The sequence below is a fragment of the Kogia breviceps genome, chromosome 19 (genome assembly GCF_026419965.1).
Source record: "Kogia breviceps isolate mKogBre1 chromosome 19, mKogBre1 haplotype 1, whole genome shotgun sequence".
Classification (NCBI taxonomy): Eukaryota; Metazoa; Chordata; class Mammalia; order Artiodactyla; family Physeteridae; genus Kogia; species Kogia breviceps.
This window is the reverse complement of record NC_081328.1, coordinates 8,449,850-8,471,151: the sequence shown is the minus strand read 5'-3', so window position 1 is coordinate 8,471,151 and position 21,302 is coordinate 8,449,850. Positions and strand designations below refer to the sequence as shown.

Here is a 21,302-nt window from a genome sequence, read left to right as displayed (position 1 = left end):
GCGTGCCCGCCGGCCGGGACTCGCTCTGTGGTCTGCACGCGGGGCGGCGCGCGCCCCGCTCCGTGCACTGCTCTCGGCCGGGCTCGGAGTTTAATCTCACACACAGTGTCCGGCTTCCTGTCCTCATCACACCCCCCCTCCCGCCCCGTTTCCCTGGCCCCTCCCTCTCTCCAGCCCGATCCGCCCGCCGGCTCCCCCTCCCTCGATCCCTCGGGTCCCGGGATGGGGGGGCGGTGAGGCAGGCACAGGCCCCCGCCCCCATGGCCGCCCGTCGGAGCCAGAGGCGGAGGGGGCGCCGGGGGGAGCCGGGCACCGCCCTGCTGGCCCCGCTCGTGCTGGGCCTGGGCCTGGCGCTGGCCTGCCTTGGCCTCCTGCTGGCCGTGGTCAGCCTGGGGAGCCGGGCATCGCTGTCTGCCCAGGTGAGGCCCGCCTGCACACCCCTCCCTGGGCAGATCAGGAGCGGACTCTGTCGAGCAGCTGATGGGGCCGGGTGGGCCGAGGGCAGGGGGCCAGGAAGATGGGTGGAGGGTGAGATGTCAGGTGGAGAAGGACAGGGTGACGCTGCCTCCTTCCCAGCAGGAGCCTTCCCAGGGGGAGCTGGTGGCTGAGGAGGACCCCGACCCGCTGGTGAGTGGGGGTGGGTGCTGGCCTCGGGCTGCTGGGCATGGGAAGTGTGTGCCGGCTGAGGATGCAGGGTGTGCCCCGGCCGTGCCAGCCGTGCGCGGGGGTGTGCACCAGCCGTGCCGTGGGGCATGGGCACGTGAGAGAGAGGGTGACAACTGTGTGTGAGGGGTTTGTGCCGCGCGTGTGTCAGCCGAGGACGAAGTGTTTAGCGGCCGTGGTGGAAGCGGGAGTGTGTGGGAGTCTGCGTGGGAGAGGGATGCTGGCTGTGTGTGCGGTGCGTGTACCCACAGTGCATGCTGACTGGGTGTGGGCGTGTGTGCAATGTACCAATGGCTGGTTGGGCGGAGCAGAATAGGGGGATGTGGCTGGTTGTGGGAAGGGGGCGCCGAGGGCTGCGGCCTGACCCTGGAACTTGCCTCCTCGTGGCCCTGGCCACTCTTGGCTGAGGGGCTCGGTCCCTCCCTAAGACTTCTGTGCCTCTTGCTGGCTGGGCCCTCTCTTGACGGGCCCCCTGTCGGTCTCAGTTTATGTCTCTGGGAGTCCCTTGCAAGATCCTGGTTTAGCCCTGCCCTTAATGTCCCTAGGACCTGAATCCCCAGATAGAGGAGCGACAGGATACCCTGCCTTTCCTGAAACTGGTTCGGCCTCGCAGGAGTGGTGAGCAGCCCTTTATCCCAACCTCAGGAATAATAATAGTGGCTGGTCTGTGGTGGCGTCTGGACTCATTACTGCCTTTGTTCATCTTAACAGCCTCATGAAGCAGGCAGAACAAAACCCATTATCCTCATTTACGGATAGAGAAACTGAGGCACCAAGAGTAAAGGGGGGTGTTCAGAGTCATGGAAACTCGAACCTAGAACTCTGACCCTCCCTCTGACGCTCCTTCCGTGGCATAGACCTGCTTCTCACTTCCGACCCTACCCCAGATATGAAGGCGGGGTGGGCAGGAATTAGGAGAACCCCTGGGGTCCGGATGAAGATGAGGTGGGGGAGTCAGAGGCCTGAACCCCAAGAAGCAAAGAGACTTATGACTGGGGTGACCGTGTGACCACGTATCCAGGCTTGCCAGGGGCTGTCCTGGCTTACACCTGTTGGCTCAGTGCGACAATTCATAACACCCCTGTTGCTCTCAGAAGCATCCCAGTTTGGATGATAAATGATCAGTGGCTCTGCCTATGGAGGAAGATAAGGCCTGAGGTTCTGAGGCCAGGAGTCTGGACGAGAATAAGGATGCCAGGGTTTTGAGGGGGGTGGGGCTGAGAGAGCAGCTCCTGGCCCCTCTAGACGTGGGGGCTGCTTTGCCCATCTGTCTTTCTTTGATTCTCAGCACCTAAAGGCCGGAAACCACGGGCACGCAGAGTGATTGCAGCCCACTATGAAGGTTGGTGACCGTGAGCCATGCCCAGGGAGAAGGGGTGGCAGAGGGGCAGGGCAGGGCTCACCAACCCTTTCCTGTGTCTTACAGTTCACCCACAACCGGGACAGGACGGAGCGCAGGCGGGTGAGACCCCATCCCCACCTCTGAGCTCTTCCCTGACCCCCATAGCACTGGCCTTCTAGACAAGGGCCCCCCCCCAAAACCTTGACTTCCCACCCTCATCCCCACCTTCAGCCTCAGAACCCCAGAAGCCAGTTCAGGAAAGTGTTTAGGGCTCGCTTCTCTCGGCTCCCGAACCTGAACTTTCTCCGTGACTCAGACATAGGACCCTGGGGGAGGCCCCTTCCCCTCCCAGATTCCCCCCACCAAACCACCAGCCCAGCTTCTCCTTTAGCCCTCGCTTGTCTCCAAGAAGCATCTTTGACATTTTTTTCCCTCTTCTTTCCCCTCCATATTCCAAGAGTCTTGTTGCTCTGATCACTTTTCTTCAAATGTTTCCAGTCTCTGCTCTTCTTTTCCATCCTTACCCCACTCCCCACCTCAGCGCCATGACCTCGGAACCTCAAACTCATTCTCCAGTCCCTTCCCCATTCTAGACTTTCCCCGCCCCCACTCTGTCCCACCTGTGTTGCTAAGCTAAGGCCCCCTGAAGCCCGCCTTCCATTATTCTGTTGCTTTTCTGCTTGGATTGCAGCCTCTCGCTGGTCTGGTCTCAACCTCTTTTCCTGGCACACGCTTATGCCTTCTCCACACTTGTTGGGCTGACACCCCCTCCCCATCAGTGTGCCTCGTCTGGACTTTGCACATCCTGTTCTCTGACTTGGAATGCTCTTCCATGTGAGAGGTCAGGAGGCAAGACATGAGTGTGGCTTAGTCTGGGGGTCTGGCAGCAGAGATGGAGAGAAGTAGATGGATTCAGCGTGCGGCTTGAAGATAGGGTTTGCTATGGGGATGAGAAGGATAAGGGAGAGGGGGGAATCAGAAATGGCTTCTGGATTTTCTTTTTCTTTTTTTTTTTTTTTTTGCGGTACACGGGGCTCTCACTGCTGGGGCCTCTCCCGTTGCGGAGCACAGGCTCCGGATGCGCAGGCTCAGCGGCCACGGCTCACGGGCCCAGCCGCTCCGCGGCACATGGGATCTTCCCGGACCGGGGCACAAACCCGCGTCCCCTGCATCGGCAGGCGGACTCTCAACCACTGCGCCACCAGGGAAGCCCTGCACACAGTTTTAAGAGGGAGGATGTGGCTGTGTGTGTTGAATGCAGATGACCAGAGTCACATGAGATGAGAACAGACAAATGACCGCTGGGTTTGGTAACATTAAAGTCAACTGGTGACCTTGACAAGGGCGGTGTCAGTGGTGTGGTTAGGATGGAAGCCAGCACGGATTAGGTTAAGAGAAAATGGGAACTAGGAATCGGAGACAGTGACAACCCTTTCCAGAAGTTTCTCTGTGACAGGAGCAGAGAAGTGGGCCAGGAGGTAGAGGAGGATGTGAATCAAGGAAAAGTTTGGTCCTTTTAGTGATAAACAAGACTGCATGAGTCTTAGCTAATACTTATTCAGTGTTTAATCTCATCTAATCCTCGAAACAGCCCTGAAAGGAAGATAATCCGACCATCTCCATTTTACAGATAGAGGTGATGTAACTTGTCCGTGTCACGGTGATACTAAGAGGCGGAGCCAGGATTTGGACCCAGCTAGTGTGTGCTTGTGTTCCAGACATTGTATGAGAGGCAACTGCTGGTGCATGGGTGGGGGAGCCTGCAGGGCAACATCAAGAAGGTGGGAGGGGGTGCGGTCCAGAAGGAAGAGAGGGACGCGTCATCCCATCACCGTAAGAGGCTCAAAGGCAACCACGAGAACAGGTCGGTTTGTGGCTTCGGTGGCAGGCCGTGGGGGAGCCCTTCCCTGATGACTTCGAGGTCCTGTGGAGAACGAGGGAGACGGGAGCGGGAGAGACGGCGCTAAAGCAGCCTTAGTGGGGGAAAGAAGGGCGCCTGCCGTGCAGGAAGGAGTGAGTTGTGATTGTGAAACTGAGTGACACCACGGTCCCAGACACGCCATGTCCTTAGCCACAGCCAGCTCAAACTGGTTTCCTAGGCAGGAATGCCCGCTCTCCTTCTCTCCCCCTACTCTTCCTGCCCCAGGCTGATCTTCGTCCCTTCCGTATGGACCATTTATTTCAGCGGTTACGCAGACATTCATTCATTCACTGACTCAACACCCACGCCCTGAGATCCCACTGTTTGTAAGCACCCAGCTAGGTGCCCTCAGTGAATAATACCCAGACCTATTTACAAGGAATTGCTGTCCAGGAGAAGAGACAAGCATATACATTTGTAAATTACAATGTGATACAACAAGAGCAATAAAGAAAGTAGCCAGAGGCGCATGGTGGCACAGAGGAAGACGACTTTACAGTGGAGTAAGGGACTCCTTCCCCAAGAAGGTGTGGGCCTTGAAGTGTGAGTGTGAGATGGACAGGGGGGCAGGGGCCACTTGTGCAAAAGCCCCGAGTCTGCCGAGAGTATGATGAGGCTGGGGGACCGGAGCAGCTCCACGTGGCTGAGGAGACAGATCTAGAAGAGCAACGTGGGTTGAGGCGGGAGAAGAATATGGAGCCAGGTCACAAATGGAATCTGGAAGTTATCCTGAGGTCAAAACAAGAGAGGCAGGCTCGCATCTGCATTTTAGAAACGTCACTCTATGGCTCTGTGGCTCTGTGTCGCGTAGCGAGTAAACTGGACCAGGCAAGACTGGAAACAGGGAGTCCAAAGAGGAAGCAGGCTGGGAAGAGTCTCAGTGAGAAGTGGCAGTGGCCAGACCAGGGAGGGAGAAAGAGCTATTTAGGTGGCAGAATTGCTAGAAACTGGTGATCGGTGAATGAAACTGGTAAAGGAGAGAGTGGCTTGGGTGCCTGGTAAGAGGTAGAACCAGGAACCCAATGTGGAATGCAGACAGTCAAGCAGGTTTGGGGTGGGGGAGGACCAGGCTCCGTTTTGATCTAGGTGAGTTTGAGGTGCCAGGGGCAATTCTGATGGCAGGCAGGTAGCAGTGTCAGGAGGGGCAGGAAAGGGCAGGGCTGGAGACTCAGGCTGGAGTCTGCAAAATAAAGGCCAAGGGAACCCCTAGGTGGGGATGAAAATGCCCAGCGAGCATTATGTTCTCCTTGAGAAAGCAACAAGGACAGCGCACTGCACCGGGGCAGGCAGAGGGTGGAGCTGCTGGGGAAGGAAGCTGGCCAGGCTACTGAGGTGAAGCCAGTGAAGCCCTGGAGAGTGGCCCATGGACCCAAACAAGAGAGAGCTGTTGCCACGGCCGCCTCCTTCCCTCTATCTTCCTACCAGCGTGTGCTTGGTGCCCACTCAGGGCAGGCCCAGCTCCAGGGGCTGGGGTGCAGCAACAAGACCAATATCTCTGCCCCGTGGGGGAGTCAGACCCCAAACTATCACAGAAGGAGAGAAAATGATTTCCCTCCTTGGTGACTGCTGTGAGAGAAACGGGGTGAGCGGAGGAGAGATTATCAGAGAAGAGCTATTTCAGGCTGGGAGGACTGAGGAGGTCTCTCAGAGGGACCAGTCCGACAGAAGGGGCCAGACAGGGGAGGAATCCTGTAGGGAGGGAAGAGCAGTAAAAGCCCTGTGGAAACAATGAGCTTGGTGCACAGCAGGAACAGAAAGTGGGCTGGGGTGGCTAGAGTCTTGTGACTTGGAGGAATGTGTGAGATTAGATGCGAGAGGTAAACAGGGGCAGCCCATAGAGGACCTGGGAAGCCACTTGAGACCCTGCTCTGTCATTTGATTATTTATCTCCTTTACAATTTGCACTTACCCTCACTCTAGATTTTTTTTTTTTTTTTTTGGTAACAGCTTTATTGAGATATAATTCACATTCTATATAATTCACTTGTTTAAAGTGTAGAATTAAGTTTTTAGTATATTCAGTGTTGTGAGATCATCACTACAGTAATTTTAGAGAGTTTTCATTACCTCAAAAAGAAACCCTGTACCCTTTACCCACCATCCCATATTTCCATGATCCCCCCAGCCCTAAGCAACCACTAATCTACTTTCTGTCTCTATATATCTGCTTACTTGGACATTTCATAGAAACCATATAATATGTGATCCTTTGTGACTGGCTTCTTTCACTTAGCAAAATGTTTTCAAGGTTCCTCTATATTGTAGTGTGTATTTGTATTCCATTTCTTTTTTTTTTCCCCCCCTTGGCCCCAGTGCGTGGCTTGTGGGATCTTAGTTCCCCAGCTAAGGATCGAACCCGCAACCCCTGAAGTGGAGGTGCAGAGTTTTAACCACTGGACTGCCAGGGAAGTCCCATTATTGCATTTCTTTTTATGGCTGAATCATATCTCATTGTATGGACTTTACACAATTTTCCTTATCCATTCATCAATGGATGGACATTTGGGTACCATTTTATTATTTTTAATTTATTTTTCTTTTTTCCCCTCTTTTTAGCTTTTTTTCCATATTTTCTTTTTCTCTTATTTTTAATTTTAATAATCCAAGTAACGTATGATTCAAGTAATGCGTCAGTACATTCTCCAAGTAGAAGAGCAAACGATACAGACACAAACTATAAAAGCCCCCATGCTTCTTCAGTCCTCCTCTTCCCCCCGGAAGTGGCTGGTGACAACTTGCCCTGTATGGTTCTGGTCATATACGTTGGGTTTCTTCACCGAACTTCCTATTACGCTCCCAGCTCCCTAGGCCCTGGCGCCTCCCTTGCCCTGGGTCCTCTAGATATCTTCTGGGTAAGGTAGGCCCAAAGGTTTATAAACTCAGTGGCTGGGGAGTGTGAGAAAGTTCTATAAAGGGATTTCCCCCTGTCTCTGAACATCCACATTCAGGTGTGGACGGGACGGTGAGTGGCTGGGAAGAGGCCAAAATCAACAGCTCCAACCCACTGCGCTATGACCGCCAGAGCGGGCAATTTATGGTCACCCGGGCTGGGCTGTACTACCTGTACTGTCAGGTAAGCCCCACCTGGCTCCACGGGTAGAGCAGGAACTGAGGGAGAAGGGCTGGGCTTAAGGGGTGGGGACAAGTTAAAGGTGGGGAGGAGGAGCTTGGGGTCTGGGCTGGACGGGGGCCCAGGGCAAGCAGAGGCCTGGACTCCGCCCTCCCCCCCCCCCCCCAGGTGCACTTTGATGAGGGGAAGGCTGTCTACCTGAAGCTGGACCTGCTGGTGGATGACACGCTGGCCCTGCGCTGCCTGGAGGAGTTCTCGGCCACAGCTGCCAGTTCCCTTGGGCCCCAGCTCCGGCTCTGCCAGGTGTCCGGGCTGTTGCCCCTGCGGCCAGGGTCCTCCCTGCGGATCCGCACCCTCCCCTGGGCCCATCTCAAGGCCGCCCCCTTCCTCACCTACTTTGGACTCTTCCAAGTTCACTGAGGGGGCCCTGGTCTCCCGATGGTTTGCCAAGGCCGCTGGCTCCCCACGGCAGCTCTCTGAGCACCCCGGTCCCCTCTTCCCACCCTGAGCGGCTCCTCCCCCAGACCTGCCTCCCCCTCTGCAGGCTGCCAGGGCACGCTGAGAGACGTCCGTGCCACAGAAATTGTCCCCTCATCTCTGACAGCTCCCCGCACCTCCAGCTCTCCACCTCCCCAGCTCCCAAACCCCCATTTATCTCCTGACTCCCCACTCTGGCCGCAGCCCCCCAGGACACTGCGTTTACTCTACTCTGGGTGACGATGGGTCCTGAATACCCCTCTTCAGGCACTAAGAGGGGCTGGATGCCAGAGAGACTGGGACTAGGCCAGGAGTTCCCGAATGTGAGGGGTAAGAGACCAAGACATGATAATTCCTCCCCTGGTAATTCCCTGTGGATTTTTAAAACAGATATTATTTTTATTATTATGGTGACAAAATGTTGATAAGTGGATATTAAAGAGAATAAGTCATGGTCGCTCTCTTTATTGGGCCTTAGGGGACATCCTCGGGGTAGCTGAGGGCCACGCGAAGGGGGTCTGGGAATTGGGGAGTGGGGGGCAGGACGCCCGGAATTCCAGGGCGATGTCCAGGCTTGGGAGTGGGGACCTACATGCCTCTAACCCCCAGGCATGAGCAGAGAGTCGAAAGGCAAACTGCCAGGAAAAAAAATCAATCCTCTGCCCAAGGTCCAGCAGAAGCAGCCTCATTTACCTATAGGAGGCGGGCTTCCTCCTGCGGGGAATCCCTGGGCAGGAGCCCTTCCTCCTGGCAGCCTCCGAAACTTCGGCAGGTGCTGGCACAGCCCTGGCTGGCACGCGGGGTGGGAGCGGCCCAGCATATGGGGGCTCAGGGTCAGGAAGCGGGACACCAGGGCCCAGGCACACGGACACCTGCGTCCTTGGGGCCAGGGAGGAATCCTACAGCGGCAGGGCGCTTGGGCTGTCTCTTTCTCTCTTTGTCCCGAGCCTTATGTAAGAGCTTTTCTTGGGAAACAGGAAGTCCTGCCTGCCAAGTTCAGCACAGGGAGTAGTGCAGGCCTTATTCCAACACACCCGGCCTGGCCTTAACCCCAGAACTCAGCCAGTTTCTTGCTTCCGCGACCCTGGTTCTCCTCCCCACTGACGCCCTCCCCTTCTTTCCCACCTTTGGTCTCTCTCAGCAAAAACTGCCCCGGAGATCTCGCCTGTGTCCCGGCCAGAGGGTCTTCCCCTCTCACCCCTTGACCCTCAGTGCTGCCCAGCTCGTCCCTCCATCCCAGCTCCTGGCACCATGCCCCATAGCCAGCCAACCTTCCCTCCCCCACTTCTGGGGCCGCCCTGGGGTTCCTGCGCTCTGGCCGCTCCTCCTGGGTGTCACTGGCAGCCCTGTCCTTCTTAGAGAGACTGACACCAAATTCTCCTGAGGCTGGAGGAGGGTGAGGGGTCTCAGGACAACACTGGCCCCACAGCGGGGTGCCAGGAGCACCAACAGTGCCCCGAGCTTGCTTTCTGCCTCCCTCCTTTTCATTCTCAAGTTCCTTTTTATTTCTCCCTTGCGTAACGCCCTTCTTCCCTTCTGCACCACTGCCTGCACCCCGACCCTCCCTGTCACCTCCTTGCTACCCCACTCCTGAGGCTACAGCTGTTGGCAGGGTCCCCAGCTCATGCCGGCCTCATCTCCTTCTTTACTAGCCCCCAAAGGGCCCCCAGGAGACATGGGGGGCCCAGTCCGAGAGCCGGCACTCTCAGTTGCCCTCTGGTTGAGTTGGGGGGCGGCTCTGGGGGCTGTGGCTTGTGCCATGGTTCTGCTGACCCAACAAACAGAGCTGCAGACCTTAAGGAGAGAGGTGACCCGGCTGCAGAGGACCGGAGTGCCCTCCGAGAAGGGGGAAGGGTATCTGTGGCTGAGCCCCCGGGAGCAGGTGAGTGAGGGGAGAAGGGTGTCTGGGAGAGAAGGATGGGTGGCAGGGTGGTCTCCAGGCCTCTTGGTTCCAGCCGCCTGGTCTGCAAAATTTTCAGTGGGTGCAAGAGAGGGTCCCAGGTTTGGAGGTCAAGGGAGCAACCATTCCAGGAAAGGAAATTGTTAAAGATTAATGCTTCTCGTACCTAACAGATCCTGGAGGACAGCCAGCACCAAGACTCAGGTTGCTGGGGAAAGGTGCAGGAGAGATGTGAGGCATTCCTGGGGCGGGGGAGGCCTGGGGGAAAGGCCTTCTGGGACCTTTGCATCTTAGCCTAACCCTGACCCTCTTTCCCTGAGCAGAGCTCTGATGGTGTGGAAGCCCGGGAGAATGGGGAGAGATCCCGGCGAAGGAGAGCAGTGCTCACCAAAAAACAGAAGAGTGAGGCCCCCCGCGGTGCAGCAGGGGTGGGAGGTGATCAAGCAGCACCGGGATTTGGAGACTGAGACCCTGAGCCAGCGGTGAGGGTGGAGGGCTGACAACAGGGCAACGGGGGTAGGTGAGTGCTGCTGAGATTTCCTCCTTCTCTCCCCAGAGAAGCGCTCAGTCCTTCATCTTGTTCCCGTTAACATCACCTCCAAGGGTGAGCACTATTTTCAATAATGGCTTTTGAGGAGAGGCAAAATCTAGGAACTGTGGGGCTGGCACCTGGGCCCAAGAGAACCTTAGAGGAGAAAGTGTCTGAGTGGGCACAGAAATCCTGACTGCCACACTCCTTGCCTCCAGAGGACTCTGATGTGACAGAGGTGATGTGGCAACCAGCTCTCTGGCGTGGGAGAGGCCTGGAGGCCCAAGGATATGTCATTCGAGTCTGGGATGCTGGAATTTATCTGCTGTACAGCCAGGTAACCCCAAACACCCCCTGAGCCTCACCTGAGGGCCTGGAGGCCTGTTCTCCCAAAGCCTTATGCCCCAGCACTGAGGGTTCCCAACTCCTATGCATACCCAACTTAGAGGGCCCTTCTCCATTCCTCAGCTCCCTTGTCAGGGCTCCTGAGGCCGCCCAGACCTGAGCCGCACTATCCTGTTTTCTTCATCTCCTCCCTTCCCTGCCAGGTCTTGTTTCATGATGTGACTTTCACCATGGGTCAGGTGGTGTCCCGGGAGGGCCAGGGAAGGCAGGAGACTCTATTCCGATGTATACGAAGCATGCCCTCCAACCCCGACTGGGCCTACAATAGCTGTTACAGCGCAGGTGAGAGCCTGAGAGGTGGGTGGGCAGTGGAGGGTGGATGCGAGGAGAGCAGGGGATCTCTGACCTGGGGGCACTGGTGGGGGAGCTACAGCAGGGGGCTGGAAGAAGCGTGGGTGTAGCGGCAGAGCTGAGGAGTGAAGGACAGAATACACTGGTCCTTACAGGAGGCAGAAAAAAGGTTGAGCTGGAGAAGGGAGGGTGAAACATCAGAGCATCTTTATAGCCGTGCTTCACTGAGCATCTCTTTTCTCCCTTTTCTCAGGTGTCTTCCATTTACACCAGGGGGACACCCTGAGTGTCATAATCCCCCGGGCAAGGGCGAAACTTAGCCTCTCTCCACATGGAACCTTCCTGGGGCTTGTGAAACTGTGATTGTGTTGTAAAAGGTGGTTCTGAGCTTGGAAGACCAGGGTGGGTTCATTTGGGAGACAGCCAAGAGCTGACTAGACAAAGGACAAGGAACAGTCAGGAACAGAGGCCTCTTCTGGGTTTGACTGGAATCCCAGGTTTGACAGCTCATGACTCTCCCTTCCTCCCTTCTCCCCCCCCCCCCAGGACTTTGAATTCATGGATATTAAAGAGATAGTAGAGTATCTTGCTCTTAGTCTCCATCCAGCCCCAAATTCTTGAGGGAGTTGGGCGGGGGTGGGAAATGCCCGGCATTGTCTAGACTTGCTCTGGGTCCCACTGGAATGCTTCCAGAACAGCACCACCATCTAGCGGCAATCTGAGACAACTATCCTGCCTCTTGGCAGATGGCCACGAATCCTTCCGCCACTCAGGAAAACTCCTGGTTCTTTACCCCACACCTCTCTCTAGGTATCCTCTGCCCCTCCACTCCACAAGAAGCCTCATCTTCACTCTCCTCTCTCCATCTATTGGGGCCCAGTTTCCATCACTGTCTCCAGAGGTGTAATTATTATGTGCCCGTCTGCAGAAGGTGCCCAACGACGACGGTGCCCCTGCAGCCACATCATTACTCTTCGGGTGCCAACTTTTGCCTTTCACGCTCTCCACTGCCCTGGCGCGGCAGGCCACTCTAAGCCTCTCTGGACTGGGAGGGGAGCCGGGGAGCCTCGGATAAATCGTACGCCCTAGTCCTGATCCTGTCTCACTCCTCTGATCTCTCCTTTCTGCGCAAGCCCTGCCTAAAGTTAAAAAATAAAAGAGAACAAATGGAACCTCGGATCCATTTCCCCTGCTGCCGTGCCTCAGCTCCGCCCCCGTACCAGGATCTCCCGGCCCTCCCGGCCCTCCACCGAAGCGCCTCACTGGACCGAGGCGTCTCACTGGACCGAGGCGTCAAGGTCCCCAGCTCAAGCCCGGCGGCGCGTGGAACGCAGGGTTACGCAGCGCGGGGGCGGAGGGAGGGAGAGCGGCACGGGACACGCAGGCGCAAAAGAGCGACTGGAGGCACCGCCCGGCACGGCTCGGGTTAAGCGGGTGTGCGCAGGCGTGGGGATCGTGGGCGGGACGGTCCCGTGGCGTCAGCGCTCTCGCGCAGGCGGGAGTAGGCGCGTGGTGGCCGCGGCGGCGCTCTTCGCCGGCTGTGACGTACTAATTGTGCGCCACAACCGCCGGTGGGCCTGGGGCTCGCGGGAGGGGAAGAAGGAGGAGGAGGAGGAGGAGGAGGGGGAGGTGGTGGAGGTGGAGGCTGAGGCAGAGCGAGAGGCGGCCGCGGCGGGGCGGCTCGGCGGGGCGGCGCGCGGCCCAGAAGCATTGGAATCCTGAATTGAGACGGCTACGCCTGAAGACAGCAGGAGTGGCGGGGCAGCCGCCGTCGCCGGAGAGATGAGCCGGGAAGCCTGAGGCCGGAGACGCCCGCCCTCGGGCCTGTCCGCCCGGCTTCCCCGCTCCCGGTGAGGACGCCCCCTCCCCTCCCCGCAGCTCTGCCACGGCCTCTCCCATTCCTGGACCCCATTCCTACCTAACCGGGGCCCAGGAGGCCCTCGAAGGGGCTTTTTAAGGCCCTTGGACGCCGAGCCGCCCGAGCCTGTAGGATCCTACTGGTGCTGGGACGCATTCTGGTCCCCGGGACGGAGCAGGAGAGGGGGGCTGGGCCAACCTAGCTCGGCTCAGTTCAGTCCCAGCCGCCTTGATTCGGTTGCCTAAGCGCCGCTTCGGTTCTGTTTCAGTTTCCTCTAAAATCATTCCCTTTCCATTAGAGTTGACCACCTGAACCATAGCCCTCGTATCCCCATTCTTTCCTGAGACTACCTGAGCATGCCCACACACCCCACTCATTCCACGGTGATGGAGAACTCTCTTCCCACTCTAGATCACGGTTTTCCTGCGGAAATTGTGTTCTCCTCAGGTGTCTTTGTACCATGTCAGGATTCCCGTACTGAGCCTTCTCCCTTATTAGGCTCTCAGCTAGGACATCCCTGGTGGTGTTAAAATAGAGAAGCGGAGCCTGAAAATACTAGGTTTGATCTGGGGATCTGAGAAGTAAGAGCCTCGAGGCCTGCTGCTTAGCCATTTTTCCTTGCCTCTCTCTGGGCAGGAGAGAGATGATGGCACGGACTCTGAAGGGCACCTTGTGGACCATATTAACTAGGAAGATATGAAGTTAGGAGTTTTGAAGTTTTTTCTCTTTTCCTTAGTTTATTTGCATTTGACTGCAGAAGAGGCGTGCTGAGGAAGAGAGATGTAGAATCTGGGGTGTAGGATGTTTGGATTCTGACCGTTTAACCTTTGTTTTACAGGTTACTGGAAGATGAAAGAGACTATACAAGGGACCGGGTCTTGGGGGCCTGAGCCTCCTGGACCCGGCATAGCCCCAGCTTATTCAAGTCCCAGGCGGGAGCGTCTTCGTTGGCCCCCACCCCCCAAACCCCGACTCAAATCAGGTGGAGGGTTTGGGCCAGATCCTGGGTCAGGGACCACAGTGCCAACCAGACGCCTTCCTGTCCCTCGGCCCTCTTTTGATGCCTCAGCTAGTGAAGAGGAGGAAGAAGAAGAGGACGACGAGGATGAAGATGAGGAAGAGGAAGTGGCAGCTTGGAGGCTGCCCCCCAGATGGGGTCAGCTGGGAGCCTCCCAGCGGCCTCGCCCTCCCCGCCCTGCTCATCGGAAAACGTGTTCACAGCGCCGTCGCAGAGCTATGAGAGCCTTCCGGATGCTGCTCTACTCAAAAAGCACCTCGCTGACATTCCACTGGAAGCTTTGGGGGCGCCACCGGGGCCGGCGGCGGAGCCTTGCACACCCCAAGAACCATCTTTCACCCCAGGAAGGGGGTGTGACACCACAGGTGCCATCCCCCTGCTGTCGTTTTGACTCCCCCCGGGGACCACCTCCCCCCCGGCTGGGTCTGCTAGGTGCTCTCATGGCTGAGGATGGGGTGAGAGGGTCTCCACCAGTGCCCTCTGGGCCCCCCATGGAGGAAGATGGATTAAGGTGGACTCCCAAGTCTCCTCTGGACCCTGACTCGGGTAAGGTGGGAATGGGGCAGAGGAGGGCATGGGGAGAGCTAAGATCCTGGGAGACCAGGAGCCTCTTGCTGTGGTGAGAACTGGGTCTAAGGAAAGTAGGAGGGCAGAGAGAGGGAGGGTCCAGAACAGCAGTGAAATGTCTTCAGCCCCACTTTGAGCAGGAACTAAGTCTGGGAAGAGAGTCAAGGCTGGGATACAGGCTCCATAAGAACGTGTCCCGTGCATAGATGAGAAAGGGAGTCGTGGTTTAGAAAAGTCAGTCATGTCCGCTTGAAGTCCCTCTTCATGTGGCCTCTCAGGATAAGTGCCCCTGCGTGTACATTTCTAGAGGGTGCTGTTCTTACAGTGGTGGGATGGGATCTCTCGAGTAGTGGAGTATATTACCTGGACAGTTGTGTGTGACATTCTCAGAGCATTTCTCTTTCGGAGAACCCCACTAAACAACTTCAGGCTTTCTTTTTATTTATTTATTTATCTATTTTTAAAAAATGTTTATTTATTTTGGCTGTGCGGGGTCTGAGTTGCCGCAGGCTTTCTACTTCTTTATTAATTATTTGAGTATTTATCGAGCCTTTGTTGTATGCCAGGCACTATGCTAGGTGCTAGGCATATAGTGGTGAGAAATATTTCTGAAATTTACATCTCTCTGGATTCCTAGTGTTTTCTTGCTTTCCTCCTGTTGATGAGTACAGGCAGACCTCATTTTATTGTGCTTCCCTTTATTGCAATGCAAAGACATTGCATTTTTTACAAATTGAAGGTTTGCGGCAAGACCGAGTAGAGCAAGTCTGTCAGTGCCATTTTTCCAACAGTATTTGCTCAATTCATGCTGGTATCACGTTTTGACAATTCTCGCAATATTTCAAAGCCTCCACCCATGAAAATATTATAACTCACTGAAGGCTCAGATGATAGAATTTTTTAGCAGTATTTTTTTAAAAAATATTTTTATTTTATTGGCATATAATTGATTTACAATGTTGTATTAGTTTCAGGGGTACAGCAAAGTGATTCAGTTATACATATACATATATTCATTCTTTTTTTAGATTCTTTTCTCATATAGGTTATCACAGAATATTGAGTTGAGTATTCTGTGCGCTATAGTATATCCATGCTGGTTATCTATATTATGTATAACAGTGTGTGTATGTTCATCCCAAGCTCCTGATTTATCGCCCCCCCTCCCACCGTTTCGCCTTTGGTAACCATAAAGTTTGTTTTTGATATCTGTAAGTCTGTTTCTGTTTTGTAAGTAAGTTCATTTTATCTTTTTTTAAAAATTAGGTTCCACATACGAGTGATATCGATATTTGTCTTTCTCTGTCTGACTTACTTCACTTTGTATGATAATCTTTAGGTCCATCCATGTTGCTGCAAATGGCATTATTTCATTCTTTTTTATGGCTGAGTAATATTCCGTTGTGTGTATATACCACATCTTCTTTATCATTCCTCTGTTGATGGACGTTTAGGTTGCTTCCATGTCTTGGCTATTGTAAATAGTGCTGCCGTGAGCATTGGGGTGCATGTATCTTTTCACGTTATGGTTTTCTCCGGTTATATGCCCAGGAGGGGGATTGCTGGGTCATATGGTAGTTCTGTTTTTAGTTAAGGAACCTCCATACTGTTCTTCATAGTGGTTGTACCAATTTACATTCCCACCAGCAGTGTAGGAGGGTTCCCTTTTCTCCATCTCCAGCATTTATTGTTTGTAGACTTCTTGATGGTGGACATTTGACTGGTGTGAGGTGATACCTCATTGTCGTTTTGATTTTCATTTCTCTGATAGCGATGTTGAGCATCTTTTCATGTGTAGTAAAGTATTTCTAAATTAAGGTATGTACATTTTTTGTTTTAGACATAATGCTGTTGCACACTTAATAGATTATAGTAAACATGAGTTTTACATGCACCGGGAAACCAAAAACTTTGTGTGACTCGCTTTATTACATTATTCGCTTTATTGTAGTGGTCTGGAAGTGAATCCGCAGTATCTATGAGGTATGCCTGTAGTAACTTTTCCTTTCTGTCTTTTATAACCTCTTGGACATAATTATCTCATGCTTTAGGGTTTTCGTCCTTTAGAGTTTATATTGGTGGATTTCGTTCCAGTTCATCCTTTTTGTGGTCTTATAATTTGTGTGCATCATTTAATCTTCCCATTGGCCTTTGATCTGAGCCAGTTTCTTGCCTCCATTCTGTTTCCCCTGTCCTGCAGGCCTCCTCTCTTGTACTCTGCCCAACGGCTTTGGGGGACCACCTGGGCCAGAAGGGGAGCGAAGTCTGGCACCCCCTGATGCCAGCATCCTCATCAGCAATGTGTGCAGCATCGGGGACCATGTGGCCCAGGAGCTTTTTCAGGGCTCAGATTTGGGCACTGCAGAAGAGGCTGAGCGGCCTGGGGAGAAAGCTGGCCAGCACAGCCCCCTGCGGGAGGAGCATGTCACCTGTGTGCAGAGTAAGGAACCCTAGAGAATCTAGTCTCTTTCCCACAGGTGACTCGTAGATCAGAGTCTGGAGGCCTTCCCTCACTCCTCTCTCCCTCCTCCACTCAGGCATCTTGGATGAATTCCTTCAAACTTACGGCAGCCTCATCCCCCTCAGCACTGATGAGGTAGTAGAGAAACTGGAGGACATTTTCCAGCAGGAGTTCTCTACACCTTCCAGGTGAGGCATGAAAGAGATGCTCTTTGGAAGAGGGCTGGGACTGGGGAGATGGGGTGAGAATGCTGCTGCCTTTTCTCCATAGGGGTGTAGTTGGGGAGGAGGAGGGAGCTAGAACTGAGGGGAGGAATCTGCAGGCAAGGTGCCAAGCCCCCTGTGAGCCGACCGGGAGGGGCTTTACGTGGGACCCTGAAATACCACGTGTACCTAAGTATTCACCTGCCTCTTACTGGGGGGTAAGCCTTTAGCAAGTCCTCAAAAGGACCCATGACCGAAAAAGAGAAAAAAAGCTCAGTGTTAGATTCTTATTCTAGGCAGTAGAAGGTGCTTCTGTGTGCCCTGGCCCCCTCGTCCCTTGTGTGACTCCACCCTTGGCCCACCCAGGAAGGGCCTGGTGCTGCAGCTGATCCAGTCGTACCAGCGGATGCCAGGCAATGCCATGGTGAGGGGCTTCCGAGTTGCCTATAAGCGGCACGTGCTGACCATGGACGACCTGGGGACCTTATATGGACAGAACTGGCTCAATGACCAGGTAAGGAGGCCCAAGAGGGGATTCAGGGAGCAGGGTGTCTGGGGCCCTCTGCGTGGGGGAGCCCTGTACCCATGCCACACCGTCCATGGCAAGTGGCCTCCCATCTTCTCCCCAGGTGATGAACATGTATGGAGACCTCGTCATGGATACGGTCCCTGAAAAGGTAGGCCTAACCAGATGCTTCAGTCCCTGGAAGAACTTGCGCGGTTGTAAGCGGCTCTTGCGGTCCCTTTCGTCTCTTCCGTTTTACATAACGAGGGTCTTTCTCTCTGGGGAGAGGCAGTAGAAGGTAATTTGTTCAATTCAAATCTGTAATCTTGGTCCTAAAGTTAACAATTCTAGTCCTTTTCTCCAGTCTGTAGTGTTTTTCCCCTATGGCTAACCCCCCAGGTTGGGGTGGGAAGCTATTAAGATGAGGTTAAAAATAGTTTTGTGTTTTTACCCTCAGTGAGTTGGACTAGAGTTTGTTGAAACCAGTCCTCAGAGCCATAATGAAATGGAGTGGGCTGGGGAGAGGACACTTAGCAGGAGGGCCTGAGGTCTTTTAATTCCATCCAGCTCTTTTGTATCATTGGCACAGGTCCATTTCTTCAACAGTTTCTTCTATGATAAACTCCGTACCAAGGGTTATGATGGGGTGAAAAGGTGGACCAAAAACGTGAGTTACGAATTCACATCTACTTTTGTGACATCTTGCCTCTAAAGAAGAGTCCTGTTTCCTGCGAGCCCTTTCCTCAGCCCTGTTCATTCAAACTTTCAAGTATTTAGTAAATGTCTTCTGTGTGCCAGGTGCTGTTCCGGGCACTAAGGATACAGCATTAAATAAGGAAAACTTCTTGCCTTTATGGGCTGAGAGTAATCATGCAAGTTAAATTTCAGCTAGTGATAAGTGCTGTGAACAAATTAAAACGGTAATGTGGTAGCACAGGGGGGCACTTCAGATGGGGTGGTCTGGGAAGGCCTCTGTTAGCTGAGACCCGAATGACAAGGAGCTGACCCTGTGCAGATCTGGGGCAAGGGTGTTGTAGGCAAAGGGGACGGCAAGTACATGGGACACAAAGTGAGAAAGAACGTTTGAGGATCAGAGGGCGTGTGTGGTTGGAGCAGAGCCATCAACGGGAAAACGACAGAAAATTTGGTCAGAGAGTAGATAATGTGAGGCATGGAGGGTGGAGTTTTTTTTAAAATCAATTTATTTATTTATTTATTTATTTATTTATGGCTGTGTTGGGTCTTCGTTGCTGTGCACAGGCTTTCTCTAGTTGTGGTGAGCGGGAGCTGCTCTTCATTGCAGTGCGCGGGCTTCTCATTATGGTGGCTTCTCTTGTTGCAGAACACGGGCTCTAGGTGCACGGGCTTCAGTAGTTGTGGTGCATGGGCTGAGTTGCTCTGCGGCGTGCGGGATCTTCCTAGACCAGGGATCAAACCCGCGTCTCCTGCATTGGCAGGTGGATTCTTAACCACTGTGCCACCAGGGAAGTCCCGAAGGAGGGCAGATCTTATTCTTTGTGTTCTGAGAAGCCATTGAAGAATTTTAAGCAGGGTGGGAAGTGCTTCATGTTTTAAACTCCTGTTTCAATGATAGATTGAAAGAGGCAAGAGTGGAAGCAGGCAGCCTAAATGGAATAGCTGAGAAGTCCAGATGAGAAACTTGGATCAGAGTGGTAAAGGTAGAAATAGAAGTAGTTTTATCTAGGATAAATTTTGCCAGTAGAACCAATAGAACTTTCTGATGGATTGGACATGAGAAATGAAGAAAAGATAAGATTCAAGGGATGATGCTTAGGTTTTTGGCCTAAGTTCCTGGGTAAAATAATGAAGGGGAAGGGGAGCCGGCTTGGCGGTTGGGGGGGAGTTCTTTTCCCCTGTCCAGTTAGTTTACCTGCCCTCTGATTCAAAGGCCAGGAAATTTCTACAGTGAGGTAGGGCTGTTGACTCCAGCATTTATTAATTCCTGTCTCCAGGTCCAAGAGCTTACACCCTCAGGGACCTGGCAGGCCTTCTTCTGGTAGAGGCAGGGTGACATGCAGTGGAAAGAACTTGGCTTTCTATATGCCGGTGTTTAAATCCCACCTCTGCCATTTCTTACTTCTGTGACCTTGAACAAGTTACTTTACTTTTCCAAGCCAGTTTCCTGATGAGAACTTCCTCAGAGGATGGTTGTGAGCGTTAACTGATTGAGCATCTATTAGGTGCCATGCATTGTCCTTAGTGTATCATGGATATTAATTAGTTTATATAACAAATGGGGGAGGGTAGGTACTATTATTTTCACCCTCTTACAGAAAAGGGAATTTGAGGTACAGAGAGTTAATAAGTAGCTTGCCTGTGGTCATATGCTAGTAAATGGAAGAGCTGGGTTTGAACCCTGAGAGTCTGCCTCCAGGATCCTGAGCCTGGGTTCTTAGCTACTAAGCACTTGTACTTTTAATGTGTGAAAAGTACCTGGCCCTGTCCTGGGCTCTTGAGTGTTTGTTCTGCACCGCCTCCTCTGTCCTGCCTTCCTCCTTAAGCCCAAGAATCCAGACATCCAGATGCTGAGCCTTGCCTCACAGTCCCGGGGCTGGGTATTGAGTTCTCCCACTTGGCTCCTTGCCTGCTCCTCCTTTAGAACCCTCCTGGCAATAGGCAGGATTCCTGTGCTGTCTTACCTGACCCCCAGCGCTGCTTCCTTAGGTGGACATCTTCAATAAAGAGCTACTGCTAATCCCCATCCACCTGGAGGTGCATTGGTCCCTCATCTCCGTTGACGTGAGGCGGCGTACCATCACCTATTTTGATTCGCAGCGCACCCTGAACCGCCGCTGCCCTAAGGTTTGAGAGGGAACGGGAAAGGTGGGCAGAATGTGGGGAGGAGACCCAGTGGCAAGGCATTTCAAGCAGAAGGGTGGGTTTGGGGTCTCTGAGGAGCAACCTGGGCTTGGTGCCTATGACCACCACGACTTGGGTTCAGTTGGGAAATGTAGGGGCATCACTTCTTCCTTTTCTCCATCCACATAGCATATTGCCAAGTATCTACAGGCAGAGGCAGTGAAGAAAGACCGGCTGGATTTCCACCAGGGCTGGAAAGGTTACTTCAAAATGGTCAGTTTCTAGAGGAGGGTTATTGGGGGGGGGGGGGTGGGGGCATGGTAGGAGGCAGAAGTTGAAGCCATACGTGTAGGGTCTCCTCCAGGAGAAGGGCTTACCTTCTTTTTATTCTCTAGAATGTGGCCAGGCAGAATAATGACAGTGACTGCGGTGCCTTTGTGTTGCAGGTAAGCAGATACCAGTTGGGTTAAAGAGTTGGGAGGGAGGTGGGAAGCTGTTCTGCCTCTCTCATTTGGCTCACAGCCACTTAGGGAGCGGGAGTTAAGCTTCTGTGTTAGAATGCAGAAACCCTGATTTCATTGTCCTCTCTTGGTTTCTCCATACGGCATTGGGACTGGGTGTGTGGTCCTTGGTCTCTGGCCCTGCTATAGCTGCCTCCTGATCCCCTAACGCAAAGTATTTTCTCTGTTAACACTAGGTATTTTATGTACCAAATAGGAACACTGGCTTTAGAGTCAGACTTCTTTTGAGCCCCCGTCTATGGGACCTTGGCTTCCTTTGTGAAATGGGAATGTTCTCAGAAAGATCCAGTGAGATGTGTATCATACAAAATATGTAGCACGGGTCCTGATTTGGAGGGGACGCTCAGTAGATGGTTCTCATGGCCTGCTTTGTTAACACCCAGTATTGCAAGCACCTGGCCCTGTCTCAGCCATTCAGCTTCACTCAGCAGGACATGCCCAAACTTCGTCGGCAGATCTACAAGGAGCTGTGTCACTGCAAACTCACTGTGTGAGCCTCGTATTCCAGGCCTCAACCCATTCATTAATGGGCAGGGGGACATGGGAGACCCTTCCTTCCCAAGAAACTCCAGTTCCCTTTGTCTCTAGCCTCTTTCCACCCAATTCCCTTTGGATTTTCATATTTAAATGTTTTAATTGATTTCTGTATTTTTTTTTTCCTTTGAGAGAATATTTGTTGATTTCTGATGTTCAGGGGTTGGCCATGGAAAATCCCCTTTTTCCTTCTGTCTACAGGGGAGTATGGCCTTGT

The 21,302-nt window shown here is 53.4% G+C and overlaps 3 protein-coding genes across 9 annotated transcripts; all 3 read left to right on the top strand.

Annotated features, from left to right (window-relative positions):
* Window positions 1-165: 165 nt before the first annotated feature.
* TNFSF12 (TNF superfamily member 12) lies at window positions 166-7,926 on the top strand. Of its 3 annotated transcripts, none has more exons than XM_059046411.2 (7): window positions 166-419; window positions 580-627; window positions 1,209-1,281; window positions 1,952-2,005; window positions 2,090-2,125; window positions 6,875-6,999; window positions 7,165-7,926. In XM_059046411.2, the coding sequence occupies exons 1-7, from the start codon at window positions 261-263 to the stop codon at window positions 7,414-7,416; spliced, it is 747 nt and encodes a 248-aa protein (XP_058902394.1). In that variant the 5' UTR covers window positions 166-260; the 3' UTR covers window positions 7,417-7,926. The 3 variants fall into 3 exon arrangements, with proteins under 3 accessions (XP_058902394.1, XP_058902393.1, XP_066877187.1); XM_059046410.2 differs by having other exon boundaries at window positions 577-627; XM_067021086.1 differs by lacking the exons at window positions 1,952-2,005; window positions 2,090-2,125 and having other exon boundaries at window positions 577-627.
* Window positions 7,927-8,505: 579 nt separating this feature from the next.
* On the top strand, window positions 8,506-11,774 carry TNFSF13 (TNF superfamily member 13). Of its 5 annotated transcripts, none has more exons than XM_059046408.2 (7): window positions 9,011-9,355; window positions 9,547-9,591; window positions 9,697-9,775; window positions 9,930-9,977; window positions 10,121-10,239; window positions 10,451-10,589; window positions 10,852-11,053. In XM_059046408.2, the coding sequence occupies exons 1-7, from the start codon at window positions 9,098-9,100 to the stop codon at window positions 10,959-10,961; spliced, it is 798 nt and encodes a 265-aa protein (XP_058902391.1). In that variant the 5' UTR covers window positions 9,011-9,097; the 3' UTR covers window positions 10,962-11,053. The 5 variants fall into 5 exon arrangements, with proteins under 5 accessions (XP_058902392.1, XP_058902391.1, XP_066877185.1 ...); XM_067021084.1 differs by having other exon boundaries at window positions 9,697-9,808; window positions 10,487-10,589; XM_067021083.1 differs by having other exon boundaries at window positions 9,697-9,808.
* Window positions 11,775-12,292: 518 nt separating this feature from the next.
* Window positions 12,293-21,192, top strand: SENP3 (SUMO specific peptidase 3). The gene is made up of 11 exons (XM_059046404.2): window positions 12,293-12,448; window positions 13,295-14,020; window positions 16,242-16,481; window positions 16,579-16,690; window positions 17,072-17,219; window positions 17,335-17,382; window positions 17,800-17,877; window positions 19,896-20,033; window positions 20,220-20,303; window positions 20,426-20,476; window positions 20,935-21,192. The coding sequence occupies exons 2-11, from the start codon at window positions 13,306-13,308 to the stop codon at window positions 21,043-21,045; spliced, it is 1,725 nt and encodes a 574-aa protein (XP_058902387.1). The 5' UTR covers window positions 12,293-12,448; window positions 13,295-13,305; the 3' UTR covers window positions 21,046-21,192.
* The last annotated feature ends 110 nt before the right edge of the window (window positions 21,193-21,302 follow it).